This window comes from Hippopotamus amphibius, chromosome 17, assembly GCF_030028045.1.
Source record: "Hippopotamus amphibius kiboko isolate mHipAmp2 chromosome 17, mHipAmp2.hap2, whole genome shotgun sequence".
Lineage (NCBI taxonomy): Eukaryota > Metazoa > Chordata > Mammalia > Artiodactyla > Hippopotamidae > Hippopotamus > Hippopotamus amphibius.
The window spans coordinates 40,232,932-40,247,931 of record NC_080202.1 but is presented as its reverse complement, the minus strand read 5'-3'; the positions used below and the strand labels follow the sequence as shown (position 1 = coordinate 40,247,931).

At 39.2% G+C, this 15,000-nt stretch overlaps 1 protein-coding gene across 1 annotated transcript; it reads left to right on the top strand.

Annotated features, from left to right (window-relative positions):
* The first annotated feature begins 5,124 nt into the window (after nt 1-5,124).
* LOC130840222 (keratin-associated protein 2-3-like) lies at nt 5,125-5,892 on the top strand. Its single transcript, XM_057715523.1, has one exon. The coding sequence runs from the start codon at nt 5,171-5,173 to the stop codon at nt 5,558-5,560; it is 390 nt and encodes a 129-aa protein (XP_057571506.1). The 5' UTR covers nt 5,125-5,170; the 3' UTR covers nt 5,561-5,892.
* Nucleotides 5,893-15,000: the final 9,108 nt, after the last annotated feature.

Here is a 15,000-nt window from a genome sequence, read left to right as displayed (position 1 = left end):
GCAGCCCATGAAGGAAATCTTCCCAGGTGTCCAGAAACATGTGTAAGCTCGTCCCACCCCTCATGGATCGGATGAGAGACAACACGTTTGCAACCTACCTGCCTTCAACAATTAACTCAGCAGTAATGGTTTATGCCTTTCCCCACGTGATTATGCAGCTAATCCTGGCTCTCTTTGACAATCTTTAGAAAAATACCAGCTTTCATCATTTGAATTCCTGGCTTGAAAAAAAAAATGAGTAAACAAAGATCAAAATCTCTCTTGAATGGCGCTCTGTCCCACTGACTCATCATCACTTTCCTACTCTTTCAAGAAGAGATATTTTCCCAAGATAATATTACATTAATGCTGGGGTTTTTCATGGTAAAATAATAAATTTTTATTTCTCATAAGCAAATGTGTCTATTGTTTATTAATCTTCAAAAGCTTACTTTTAGCCTAAGTTATGATACGCAGAATCAGAATAACCAAAGGAAGAAGAATTTTCCAAAGGCCTATTTTTTATTTTTTATTATTTTTTTATTTTTTTTTAAATTTTATTTATTTATTTATTATTTTGGGGGGGTACACCAAGTTCAATCATCTGTTTTTATACACATATCCCTGTATTCCCTCCCTCCCTCGAGTCCCCCCCACCCTCCCTCTAGTCCCCCCCACCCTCCCCGTCCCAGTCCTCTAAGGCATCTTCCATCCTCGAGTTGAACTGCCTTTGTTATACAACAACTTCCCACAAGCTATCTATTTTACAGTTGGTAGTATATATATGTCTGTGCTACTCTCTCACTTCCTCTCAGCTTCCCCTTCACCCCCCCCGCCCCCTCCCAAACCTCGAGTTCTCCAGTCCCTTCTCTGCACCTGCATCCTTGTTCTTGTCACTGAGTTCATCAGTACCATTTTTAGATTCCGTATATGTGAGTTAGCATACAATATTTGTCTTTCTCTTTCTGGCTTACTTCACTCTGTATGACAGACTCTAGGTCTATCCACCTCATGACGTATAGCTCCATCTCATCCCTTTTTATAGCTGAGTAATATTCCATTGTATATATATGCCACATCTTCTTTATCCATTCATTTGCTGATGGGCATTTCGGTTGCTTCCATGTCCTGGCTATTGTAAAGAGTGCTGCAATAAACATTATGGTACATGTTTCTTTTGGGATTATGGTTTTCTTTGGGTATATGCCCAGGAGTGGGATTACTGGATCATATGGTAGCTTTAGGAGCAATTCGGTCACAAGGTCTCTAATTTCAATAGCAATTCAAATAATTCAGAATCTCTTATGTGAAGCACTTTCATATTTCAAGCCAGATTTTTTTTTTGTGGTGGTGCTAAGGAAATGGAGAGATGATAGCAGGTCTCTCTGATCATGAACTTAACTAATGAAAACATCCTCACACCCATGATAAGGGGAAGGCACCCTAAATTAGAACCCCATTTGTTTCCTGACTTAGAAAATTGTGCAATGATTAATGTCAATTGGTACCTGCAATCCCTAACTACTGAAATTCCTGTGCTGGGAAAACCACTATCCCATCTTTTCCAGACTCTCTCCGGCCAAGGAGGAAGACATGTAGCTTGGCTGGAACCATTTCAATTTAGAACTCCAAACAATTTTACCATCAAAATCATGCCAATGTAGTTGAAATAGTGATAAACATTAATCCACATTGGATATGTTTTTGTTGCTGTTAAATACTTTTAGGCTAGTCAGGAAACTAACCACTACTGTTATCCTGAGAAATATGTATTGACTTCCCAACATCTGATCTCGAAGAGTCTTGGAATGTGCTGCTTATGTTCCTGGTCTCATCTACCTGCCCAGCTTCAGGAATCAGGCAAGGAAAGCTTTGTGAAGACCCAGGTCTTGACTGACTTTGTTCAGTACTGAGTTCCCATTGACCTGCTCTATATTCTGGCACATAGTATATAATCAGAAATTACTTATTAAATGATTGAATATGTTCTAAGGGGTTGGAAGAGAGGAAGACTTCATTCTACCCCAGTTCTCTCCTCACGCTGGACATGTGCCTTCCTAGAGGAAAACAGTAAGGCACCTCATGAAGAAATGTATTTTTCTTGAAATACGGTAAAGTTTTCTCAACAACTAGCTCATTATTTTTAAAACTTTTACATTGTCAGTATGTGCACAATGGAATTTTCTCTTAATTAAGGGTTTGACAGTTTACTGACGGATAGTTCACAAGTCCAACTTCTTTCTACATATTCTCGATCACTGTTTTTTTTTTTAATTTTAAGGAATTTTAAATTATTTTTTAAAATTCTCTCTTTACATTTGTTTCCTTCTCTCAGAATTTTCCTCGTTAGCCTTCTAGAGACTTGCTCATCTTATAGTGTTTTCTCAGATGCAGAATGTTTTGTTTGATCCTAAGCTCATTATTATTATTGGATCGTGTTTGTTGCACAGTAGCTCCACTCCCTGGTCAGTCACAGTGGCTGGTGCAGGTCTGGATAAGCCTGCAAGGGACTGCGTGAGTAGAACACTCAATAAGAAGGCTTAAACTGCAGCCTTCAACCAGAGATCTAGAACAGACGTGATTGTAAAGCAAAGGGCAGAAGCAAGCAAATCCAGAGGCAGCGGATACAAAATGGCCAAGTGACATAATTTTTCTGCAGACCCACACAATTTAAAACAATTGAAAATCACAATTGGTTCTGTAAGTGGGCGTAAGCCTAGCACATGGGGAGACACTGGAACAAGAGATAGTGGGGTAAAGGCAAGGCAGGCTTGAGACCACCTTTAGCTGGGACCACTACCTGGGGGGTTCATTGTGCTGGCAGACTGCAACCTTCATCTAGGTGGTGGTTCTGTTCATGGTACCTCGGGACCACTCAGTTATGTCCAACTTTGATAGTTTTTCCTTAGGGTGTGTTTTGGAATTTTGAGAAGGCTCTGCAGGAAATAATTCCTCAGATTCCTGAGGATACCAGTTAAGACAGAGAGTCCTTTCAGATGACTCTAAAAATTAGCCATTTCATACACAACAACTATTTTTAAAAATAATTCTACATCTGCATCTTTATTCTTGCCCTGTCACTGGGTTTATCAGTACCATTTTTGTAGATCCCATATATATGAATTAGCATACGTTATTTGTTTTTCTCTTTCTGGCTTACTTCACTCTGTATGACAGACTCTAGTTCCAACCACCTCACTACAATTTCATTCCTTTTTATGGCTGAGTAATATTCCATTGTATATATGTGCCACATCTTCTTTATCCATTCATCAGTTGATGGGGTGGGGGATGAAGGGGAAGCTGGGATGAAGTAAGAGAGTAGCATTGACATATACACACTACCAAATGTAAAATAGCTGCTACATAGCACAGGGAGATCACCTTGATGATTGGTGATGACTTAGTGGGGTGGGATAGGGAGGAGGGGAAGGAGTCACGGGAGGGAGGGGATATGGGGATACATGTGTAAATGCAGCTGATTCACTTTGCTGTACAGCAAAAACTGGCACAACAATGTAAAGCAACTATACTCCAATAAAGAGCTTAAAAAATTATCATTAAAATTCCTAAATAAAACAGACATTCCTTATTGACAAGGAATGTGATTCCACAATTTCATTCTTCAACTCCTTGGGCTTACAATGTTCCCAAAGATGTTTTTGGAATAAGTATTGGCTCCAACACTGGCAGTGACCTTAAGCAAGTCAATTATCTGGTCTTATGTGTAAAATGAGGGATATAAAAATACCTACCTCTTAGGATTTCTTTTTATTGACGTATAGTTAATTTGCAGTGTTGTGTTAGTTTCAAGTGTACAGCAAAGTGATCAGTTATACACGCATATATATTTTTTTCAGATTCTTTTCCCTTATAGGTTATTACAAGATATTGAGTATAGTTCCCTGTGCTATACAGTAGGTCCTTGTTGTTTACCTATTTTATGTACAGTAGTGTGTAATCCCAAACTCCTAATTTGTCCCCCTCCTCCGCTATCCCCTTTGGTAACCATAAGTTGGTTTTCTAGTCTCATAGGATTTTTATGAAGAATAAATTAATACATTTATTTCTTTTAGCATAATGCTTAGAATGTGGTTAGAACTCAATGATTCTGACTACCACAAAGATTATAAACAGTAAAAAAATAATAAAATTCACCATGGTTTGGAGAGATACAACTACAGAAATTAATGAGCATGCATCTAAGACAAAATAAAAAATAAAAAAGCCAACCTCATAATAACAGAGAATAGAATGGTGCTTAGCAGAGGCTGGGTTTATACTCCACATTTTACATAAGATACCAGATAATTGATTTGCCTAAGGTCCTACACCTTGTTGAGTTGGAGCCAATATTTGGGATGTGAGGAAAAAGGGGTTAAGTTACAATGGTGGTTTCCAGGGGCTGGGGAGAGGGGGTCATGGGGAGTTATTGTCTAATGGATACAGAATTTCAGTTATGCAATGTGAAGAATTCTGGAGATGCATGGTGCTGATGGTTACACAACAATATGAATGTACTTAATACCACTAAACTGTACACACAAAAATGGTTAAGAGTAAATTTTATGCTATGTGTATTTTAGCACGAAAAAAATTGGAAAAATAAAACCTACTGTGAAAGAGTTCTACTAAGACGCATTCCTATAGCTCCAAAAAGTAAATGGAAAATTCTTCTTTTACTGACCAACCATGACTTTTAAAATATCTCTATAGTATTTTTCTGAACTTGTTTTGCCCAGGAAGCTTGGCAGTGGAAAAGAACACTCACAACTCAGGAATTCACTTCCACTATTAGTAAGTAACCCTAAGAACATGACAACTACTTTGTGTTATCAAAACATCAACTGGCAAGAGCATCACTGAATTATAAAGATAATTGGAAACTTTGAAGTTAGGGTCATTATGTTCATATCTGAGCCATAAATAGCAAAATATAATGTCTTCATTAAATAAGGAAAACAGTCTTTTCTTAGTACCTGATCATCTGAAAAAATGTCTAGAGAACTTACTAACTTGCCAGGGCCATTTCACAAAGAATAAACAAAACCAAGGAAATGACTGCATGTGGTGGGATTCATCAGCTCCTGGCCAGGGTATATAAAGGGCCCAGAGCAGGAGGAAGACATTCACACCTGAGAACACTCAACTCCTCTCACCAGCTCAACCCCACTCAGCCCCAGACACCACCATGACCGGCTCCTGCTGTGGCTCCGTCTCCTCCTCCCTGGGCTGTGGCGGAGGCTGCTACCAGCCCTGCTGCTACCGCGACCCCTGCGGCTGCCGCCCAGTGTCCTGCCAGACCACCGTGTGCCGCCCTGTGACCTGTGTGCCCCGCTGCACGCGCTCCATCTGTGAGCCCTGCCGCCGCCCAGTCTGCTGCGACCCGTGCAGCCTGCAGGACGGCTGCTGCCGCCCCATCACCTGCTGCCCCACGTCCTGCCAGGCCGTGGTCCGCCGCCCCCGCTGCTGGGCCACCACCTGCTGCCAGCCCATCTCTGTGCCGTCCCCATGCTGCCGCCCCCGCTGCTGCCAGCCCGCCCCCTGCCGCAGCACCTGCAGGACCTCCTCTTGCTGCTGAGACCTCCCCCCTCCGCCATTCCCGCAAAGCAACACACTGGAGCCTACTACTCTGCATTTTAATCAAGCTGAAAGAAATATAGACATTTTACATAAGGTGACAATTGTCATTTTTACATCTTTCCATTTGGATACATAAGCAGATGTCCATCACCATTCTCAGTCAAATTTCCAGGTGTCTCCATCAGCAGAAGTCACCATGGATGGTAAACCCATCTTTAAAAGAGTGGTTGTTGCAAACCCATCCTGAATTCCAGAGGCTGCTCAAATCCTCCCCACATCTTTCGGAATGTGCTGCCCACTTGTTTTTCAATAAACTAATTTTTCCTGTAAGCTCCCCTGCTACCTGATTCATTCGTGAGTGTGTGTTTATTAGTGTACACAGATGAGCAGACAATGAAAAGGAAGAGAGATGGAGAGGAAGAGGGAGACAGGAGAGGAAAAGATAGAGGTGCTAGGAATCCTGGTATGAGTCTTGGAAGGTGGTACAGGACGGTGAAGCTAGTCCTCAGACTGCTCATGTGGGTAGGAAATCTGAGCACACCAGGTCCTCCGTGGCCTGTCCTTTGCCCACATCTCCGGGTTCATGTCTCAACACCCCCTCACTAAGTTTCACTTTAAGCAACGCTGAACTTCTCACAGTAACTGGCAGAAGCCACAAAGTTACATGTTTTTGCTTTTGTCAAGTTATTCATTTAATATGGAATATCCTTTCATTTACCCCTTCCCTCCACACTCTCCACCTACCTAACTCTGCATCATTTCCAAGATTCAGCTCAGTCCTTTCCAATCGTCATGTCCTAAGCTCTCTACCACACAAACACACATGCACATGCGTGACCACACATGCATATGAGCGCATGCGCACACACACACGCATACACACACAGTCTAGGTTAGGTGCCCCTAACATGTGCAAATAGCATCCTATACTTAATTCCTTCCCATAAAGCATTATATTGAGATTATCTATTTCTCTGCCTCCAACGAAGGGGCCACAGCTTATTTGTCTGGTTCCCAGTACTAAGCTCAATGTTTAGAATATAGTTGGTAGTTGATTTCCATTTATTGAATCAAAATAAATTAGAAGGGAATTGCTTTTATTTTTATTTATTATTTTTTATTTTTTTATTTTTTATTTCTACATCTTTATTCGTAGTAGCACAACTTATAATAACCAGGAGGTGGGAGCAACCCAAGTGGATGAATGGATAATCAGAGTATGTTATATACAAACAATGGAATATTATACAGTCTTAGAAAGGAAGGAAATCCTGCCACATTCTACAACATGGATGAAACTTGAGAACATTAGGCTAAGTGAAAAAAGCCTGTCACAAAAAGACAAATTTCGTTCCAATGACTTATCTCAAGTACTGAAATTCATAGAGACATAAAATAGAATAGTGGTTACCAGGAGCTGGGGAGAGGCAGAAGAAGAGAGTTCTTGTTTTTAGAGAATAGAGTTTCAGATTTGCAAGACAACAAAGTTCTTCAGCTTAACACTACTAAATTGTGAACTTTAAGTTGGTAAATTTTATGTTATGTGTATTTTAACACAATAAAAAATAAAAATAGTAACATAAATCAATGAAAATATATTGCAATATGTTGACTATTGAATCTAGATACTAGATGAATGTGTGCTCATTTTCTTTTTTTTTTCTTTTTTTTTAAGCTCTTTATTGGAATATAATTGCTTCACACTTTTGTACCAGCTTTTGCAGTACACCAAAGTGAATCAGCTGTATTTATACATATATCCCCATATCCCCTCCCTCCTGCAGCTCCCTCCCACCCTCCCTATTCCACCCCTCTAAGTCATCACCCATTATCAAGTTGATCTCCCTGTGCTATGCAGCAGCTTCCCACTAGCTACCTATTTTACATTTGGTAGTGTATATATGTCAATGTTATTCTCTCACTTCGTCCCAGTTTCCCCTTCATCCCCTACCCTATGTCCTCAAGTGCATTCTCTACATCTGCATCTTTATTCTTGTCCTGTCACTGGGTTCATCAGTACCATTTTTTTAGATTCCATATATATGAGTTAGCATACGGTATTTGTTTTTCTCTTTCTGGCTTACTTCGTTCTGTATGACAGACTCTAGGTCCATCCACCTCACTACAAACAACTCAATTTCATTCCTTTTAGTAGCTGAGTAATATTCCATTGTATGTATGTGCCACATCTTCTCTATCCATTCATCTGTCAATGGGCATCTAGGCTGCTTCCATGTCCCAGCCACTGCAAATGGCTCTGCGATGAACATTGTGGTACATGTTTCTTTTTGGATTATGGTTTTCTCAGGGTATATGCCAAGAAGTGGGATTGCTGGGTCATACGGTAGTTCTATTTTTAGTTTTGTAAGGAACCTCCAAACTGTTTTCAAGAGTGACTGTATCAGCTTACATTCCCACCAACAGTGCAAGAGGGTTCCCTTTTCTCCACACCCTCTCCAGCATTTCTTGGTTTTAGATGTTTTGATGATGGCCATTCTGACCAGTGTGAGGTGATACCTCATTGTGACTTTGACTTGCATTTCTCTAATGATTAGTATTGTTGAGCATCTTTTCATGTGTTTGTTAGCCATCTGCATGTCTTGTTTGCAGAAATGTCTATTTAGGTCTTCTGCCCATTTGTGGATGGGGTTATTTGCTTTTTTGGTATTAAACTGCATAAGCTGCCTGTATATTTTGGAGATTAATCCTTTGTCAGTTGTTTCATTGGCAAATGATTTCTCCCATTCTGAGGGTTGTCTTCTTGTCTTGTTTATGGTTTCTTTCGCTGTGCAAAAGCTTTTAACTTTCATTAGGTCCCATTTGTTTATTTTTTATTTTATTTCCATTATTCTAGGAAGTGGGTCAAAAAGGATCTTGCTTTGATGTATGTCATAGAGTGTTCTGCCTATGTTTTCCTCTAAGAGTTTTATAGTGTCTGGCCTTACATGTAGGTCTTTAATCCATTTAGAGTTTATTTTTGTATATGGTGTTAGAAAGTGTTCTAATTTCATTCTTTTACATGTGGCTGTCCAATTTTCCCAGCACCACTTATTGAAGAGGCTGTCTTTTTTCCATTGTATATTCGTGCCTCCTTTGTCAAAGATAAGGGGCCCATATGTGCATGGGTTTATCTCTGGGCTCTCTATTCTGTTCTGTTGATCCATATTTCTGTTTTTGTGCTAGTACCATACTGCCTTGATCACTGTAGGCTTGTAGTATAGTTTGAAGTCAGGGAGCCTGATTCCTCCAGCTCCGTCTTTCCTTCTCAAGATTGCTTTGGCTATTCGGGGTCTTCTGCATTTCCATACAAATCATAAAATTTCTTGTCCTAGTTCTGTGAAAAAAGCAATTGGTAATTTGACAGGGATTATGTTGAATCTATACATTGCTTTGGGTTGTGTAGTCATTATCACAATGTTGATTCTTCCAGTCCAAGAATGTGGTATGTCCCTCTATCTGTTTGTATCATCTTTAATTTCTTTCATCAGTGTCTTACAGTTTTCTGCATACAGGTCTTTTACCTCCTTAGGCAGGTTTATTCCTAGGTATTTTATTCTTCTTGTTGCAATGGTAAATGGGATTGTTTCCTTAATTTCTCTTTCTGATCTTTCATTGTTAGTGTATAGGAATGCAAGAGATTTCTGTGCATTAGTTTTGTATCCTGCTACTTTACTAAATTCATTAATTAGTGCTAGCAGTTTTCTGGTAGCTTCTTTAGGGTTTTCTATGTATAACATCAGGTCGTCTGCAGAAAGTGACAATTTTACTTCTTCTTTTCGAACTTGGATTCCTTTTATTCTGTTTTCTTCTCTGATTGCTGTGGCTAAAACTTCCAAAACTATGTTGAATAATAGTGGTGAGAGTGGACACCCTTATCTTGTTCCTGTTCTTAGAGGGAATGCTTTCATTTTTCACCATTTAAAATGATGTTGGCTGCTGGTTTATCATATATGGCTTTTATTATGTTGAGGTAACTTCCTTCTATGCCCACTTTCTGGAGCGTTTTTATCATAAATGAATGTTGAATTTTGTCAAAAGCTTTTTCTGCAACTATTGAGATGATCATATGGTTTTTATCCTTCAATTTGTTAATATGATGTATCACATTGATTGATTTGCTTATATTGAAGAATCCTTGCATTCCAGGGATAAACCCCACTTGATCATGGTGTATGATCTTTTTAATGTGGTGTTGGATTCTGTTTGCTAGTATTTTGTTGAGGATTTTTGCATCTATATTCATCAGTGATATTGGCCTGAAAGTTTCTTTTCTTGTGACATCTTTGTCTGGTTTTGGTATCAGGGTGATGGTGGCCTCATAGAATGAGTTTGGCAGTGTTCCTCCTTCTGCTATATCTTAGAGGAGTTTGAGAAGGATAGGTGTTAGCTCTTCTCTAAATGTTTGACAGAATTCACCTGTGAAGTCATCTGGCCCTAGACATTTTTTTATTGGGAGATTTTTAATCACAGCCTCAATTTTAGTGCTTGTGATTGGTCTGTTCATATTTTCTATTTCTTCCTGGTTCAGTCTTGGAAGATTGTATTTTTCTAAGAATTTATCCATTTCTTCTAGGTCAAGGGGATTCTTTTTCAGACAAGAATTCTAAAAGGTATATATTTATTAAAGCAAAACTTTTAGAATCAGTATAATTTAACTTCTCTGAACCCTAGGCTTCCCTTTCTGCGAAGAGAGAAAATTAATACTTATCAATGTAGATTCCTGGGTAACTTAAGTAACTGAATGTACGTAAAGTGCCTGGCACATAGTAAACACCCCTACTGTTACCAAACCAAACTTGGATCTGCTCGCCCATGCACAGTAAAGCCAATCTTTTGACACTGGACTGTGGTGAAAGAAAGTACAGAGTTTACTGCAAGGCATCCAACATGCGACTAAGCAAGGAGAATGAGCAGCTCATGCTCAATAGACCTGAACTCCCTGAACTTTCAGGGAAGGGTTTTTAAAGGCAGAGTGAGAAGGAGGGTCTCAGGGTCCAGGATTAGCTCATGCTCAATTTTCTGATTGGTTGATGGTGAGGTAACAGGGTGATGTTTCAGGAATCTGTCTTCAACCTTCTGGTTCCAACTGGTTTGGGATCTCCATGCTTGTGGTTAGCATGCAGTTAACTTCTTCCATCTGGTTGGGGTTTTAGTATCTGCAAAACAACTGAAGGATATGGCTCAGAATATTATCCTTGCTGAGAAACTGAAGGTCCTTGACTTTGTTTTATGGATAAACTATTATGATTTTCTCTTGCTTGACTGTCTTCCTTTGTTTCTGTATTTTCTCATTTCTCTGATTAAATTTGTTCTTTGGAACTTGGGGGAGGCTTAGGAAGCTAAAGCTTTTCTACAAACAAAGAACAGGCAGGGAGCATGGGGGGATTTTTCCCTGGGAAGGTTCTGCAGGGTCCTGCTCTGCTTCAATACTATTCATGTTTGTTGCACATTTGATCATCACTGTATCAAACAGGCTCAAAAGATGTGCTATTTATTACATTTCATGTCATTCTGAGTGAGAAAGGATTCAGAGGAAGATTTTTTTCAGGATAGTCCACATCCACTGGCAGAAACAAATGTCCTAATAAATATAATAAAGAAGGCACAAAAAATTAATCATTGGATCAGAGGCCTCTCAGGGTGAAAGGGCTCTTTAAAGGCTGATCTACAGCCCATAAGAAAGAGTTCTAGATGGCAGGATTTATGAATAGGGGGTTTTCATTGGGGGCAAAGAAGAACTGGGCACATATATGCATTTGATAGTTACACTTTCCCTATCACCCTGAACCACCCAAAGGAATTAACACAAATAGGCAGATAAATATTTAAACCATATGGAAAATAGTTTGGAGGTTCCTTAAAAAACTAAAAATAGAACTACCACATGATCCAGTAATCCCACTACTGGGCATATACCCAGAGAAAACCATAATCCAAAAAGAACATTTACCGTTATGTTCATTGCAGCACTTTTACAATAGCCAGGACATGGAAGCAACCTAAATGCCCATCAACAGATGAATGGATAAAGAAGATGTGGCATATATATACAATGGAATATTACTCAGCCATAAAAAGGAATGAAATCGAGCTATATATAATGAGGTGGATAGACCTGGAGTCTGTCATACAGAGTGAAGTAAGCCAGAAAGAGAAAAACAAATACTGTATGCTAACTCATATATACGGAATCTAAAAAAAAAAAAAAAAAATGGTACTGATGAACCTAGTGACAGAGCAAGAATAAGGATGCAGATGCAGAGAATGGACTGGAGGACAAGGGGTTGGGGGAGCAGGGGGTGAAGGGGAAGCTGAGACAAAGTGAGAGAGTAGCATAGACATATATACACTACCAACTGTAAAGTAGCTAGTGGGAATTTGCTGTATAACAAAGGGAGATCAAGTCGATGATGGGTGATGCCTTAGAGGGCCAGGACAGGGAGGGTAGGAGGAAGTCGCGGGAGGGAGGGGATATGGGGATATATGTATAAATACAGCTGATTTACTTTGGTGTACCTCAAAAGCTGGTACAAGAGTGTAAAGCAATTATATTCCAATAAAGAGCTTTAAAAAATATATTTAAACCACTTAGAAGAGATATTTATTTTTTTAATTCCAGAAAGAAATCCTACTAGTTCCCTGATCATGTAGAGTTTTTGTCTTTTCCAACTGAAATATTCTCTATTTTCAACTAATAATATCCATCTCTTCTGTCTCCCACACTTTTATGGATTTTATGATAACCTGTATTATGAAGAACAGCAGAGGCAGAACTGTTTTTACAGATGAGGACACTGGGGCTGGTAGAGTTAAAACATTTTCTCTAAGTTACACAATTGCCAGGTGGTGGGGGAGGATTTAAATCCTACTTTGTCTTCCCCACCCTCCTCCTGCCCTTTCTCCCTCAATCTCCTCCATCCCCATCTCTGACTCTTATGATTGGAGGATATTTGAAAGATCATTTTGGAGAACATGGAATGCATATTCTATTTTCAGAACTTGAAAAATGTCCCAACATCCAGTGGCCCCCAAACTAGTACCTAACAAAACACAACTCATGAAACTATTAAGATGAGGGCATGGCTTTTTCTGACCATCAGAAAGAATCATCATCCCTAGGTTCTTTTTCAGCCCAACCACAAAAGTCCCATAATTTATCACCACTTTCATTGAAATTTACTTGCTCCCACTCTAAAATTATGCTCTTGCAGGATGTCTGGAATTTGAACAATATGGCTAAAAATTCCACATAATAAAGACCAGGGACATAACTCTTGTCCAACAAACTTAGGTCCATTAATATGCTACAGCAAGGGAGACTACGCAGCATTAGGACCATGGGACATCCCACCAAATGAAGGAAAAGTTTTTTTTATAGGGTGTTTATAGGGTATTTAGGTAAAATTACACGAAATGGTATTTTGATAGGTTCAAAGCAAAACAGTTCTTTGTGCAAAAGAATTAACATCAGGGCTGGGCTGTGAAAAGGACTTGATGTCTTCTTTCGCTGGAAACCACATAGGTAAGATGATTGGGGTATGTTGTGTCTGAAAATCTCATATTTGAATCTCTGCTCCAGGGTTGGATATTGAGGCTGCTTCTCTGTGTTAAGGTGATTAAGGTCCTGTCCAACCAATAGCAGGACATTCCCTTATTACTAAGGTTACTTGAAACAGTGAAGTTTCTGACAGTCTATGATTGTAGAACACAAGATTTCTTAGGACTGTGTCCTTTTGTTAGTAAACAAAAGCAGTGAGTTTACAGACATATTCCTAACATTTGAATCTCTATATATTCTAAGCTGAATAACAATATGCTAAAATAAACCACAAATCAAGCAAGTTTTTATTTCACTTCCCTACATGGGAATGATTGTTTGATTACTACTACTTCATGTTCACTATTTTAAGGTTACTCAGAGTTGGAAAAAATACCAGGGGTCATGCATTGGTGTTTATATTCTACAGAGGACACGTGGTCTTGTTGAAGCTTTGCCATTCTTTTATCTGTATGACTCTGGAGAAATCATTTCACCAATTTGGCCTTCCCAAAACTGGTATAGGCTATAATGGGTCACAAACTCAAAAGCTTTTAAGGACCAGGGCTATGGTGGACCAAAGAGTGTATAAAAAATGATCACACCAAACAAAACACACTTCAGAGGCAAACTTGGCCTGAGGGGCCTCAGCAACCCTTGCAGTGTACAATGTTATGTTAATGTTAATTTTTTTTCAGCTTTTATTTATTTATTTATTGCCACATTTTTTTAAATTGAAGTATAGTTGATTTACAATGTTATGACAATGGAAAAGAGTACAATGTTATCTTTAACCTTTCTTCCAACTACACATTTATTTTGTACACTCTCCTTTTTTTTGGCAGTGGCTGAAAAAGACAAACCTATTTTATCAGTCATCAGCTCACTTAATTCTCCTTATCTTTTTCAGAAGCCTTCACACTTTGTAAGCAAGCAAAACCCTCAGCCAACAAACTTAAGCATCTAGTACAGAAAGATAATCTCTTTATAAATATTTTCAATATAAGTACTTATGTCACACTTAGAAAACAAGAAATATTCCAATTTCAATGTTATTTCTAAGACTCAGGAAGGGGTACCCAAAAAGGCACAATATGAACAAAATCTTCACTTAGTTTGACTTTATTGTCCAATGAAAACTTCATCTCCATTAATTGGTTTCACTGCCTTTGTCTTTCCTTCCTAAAATTTGTTAATTACTGTGTGATAAGAAACTATAGTACAGCACAGTGTACTTAGTAAGTGTCTCTTAAGTTGCTGTGACGTGTTAGGCCAACTCAGGTCAGTAAACAATATCACTTTCGTGGCTTATGGGGTTTTTTCCTTATAAACAAGGTGAAATAACATGTTGTTTTACAGAAGCACTGGGCCATTTTCTCCATAGCCGAAGCAGTACACAATCTCTTTTTATAAGCCATTTTGTTCTTTTAGAAACTCATCCTTTATTTCAATGTCAATCAGAAACCAGGATATGACCTCATGAGCTAGTCTAATACTTAGTCACAGATGGTGAACAGAGGAAAGTGTGATGAGGGCAACATTGGATTCTTCAAACTTTCAGCTTGTCTGTCACATGACCTGGTCTGGAAGGCTTGGCTAGTCAATGAGTAATTTTTCTGATGACGTAAATCATCAAGAATTCATTTCAAGGGGAAAGCAGACAGGAAGAAAGAAAAGTATCCCTCAGTGATGCTGATATTGCTGCCTCAGCAGTTGAATCCACCAATCTAGGGTTCTCATTTCAAATGGCAACCACAACTCCAGGAAATGACTGCCTGTGGTGGGGGTTATCAGCTCCCGGCCAGGGTATATAAAGGGCCCAGAGCAGGAGGAAGACATTCACACCTGAGAACACTCAACTCCTCTCACCAGCTCAACCCCACTCAGCCCCAGACTCCACC

Excerpts from the sequence above, each read along its gene's own strand:
- LOC130840222 (XM_057715523.1), top strand. The coding sequence starts at position 5,171 with ATGACCGGCTCCTGCTGTGGCTCCGTCTCCTCCTCCCTGGGCTGTGGC.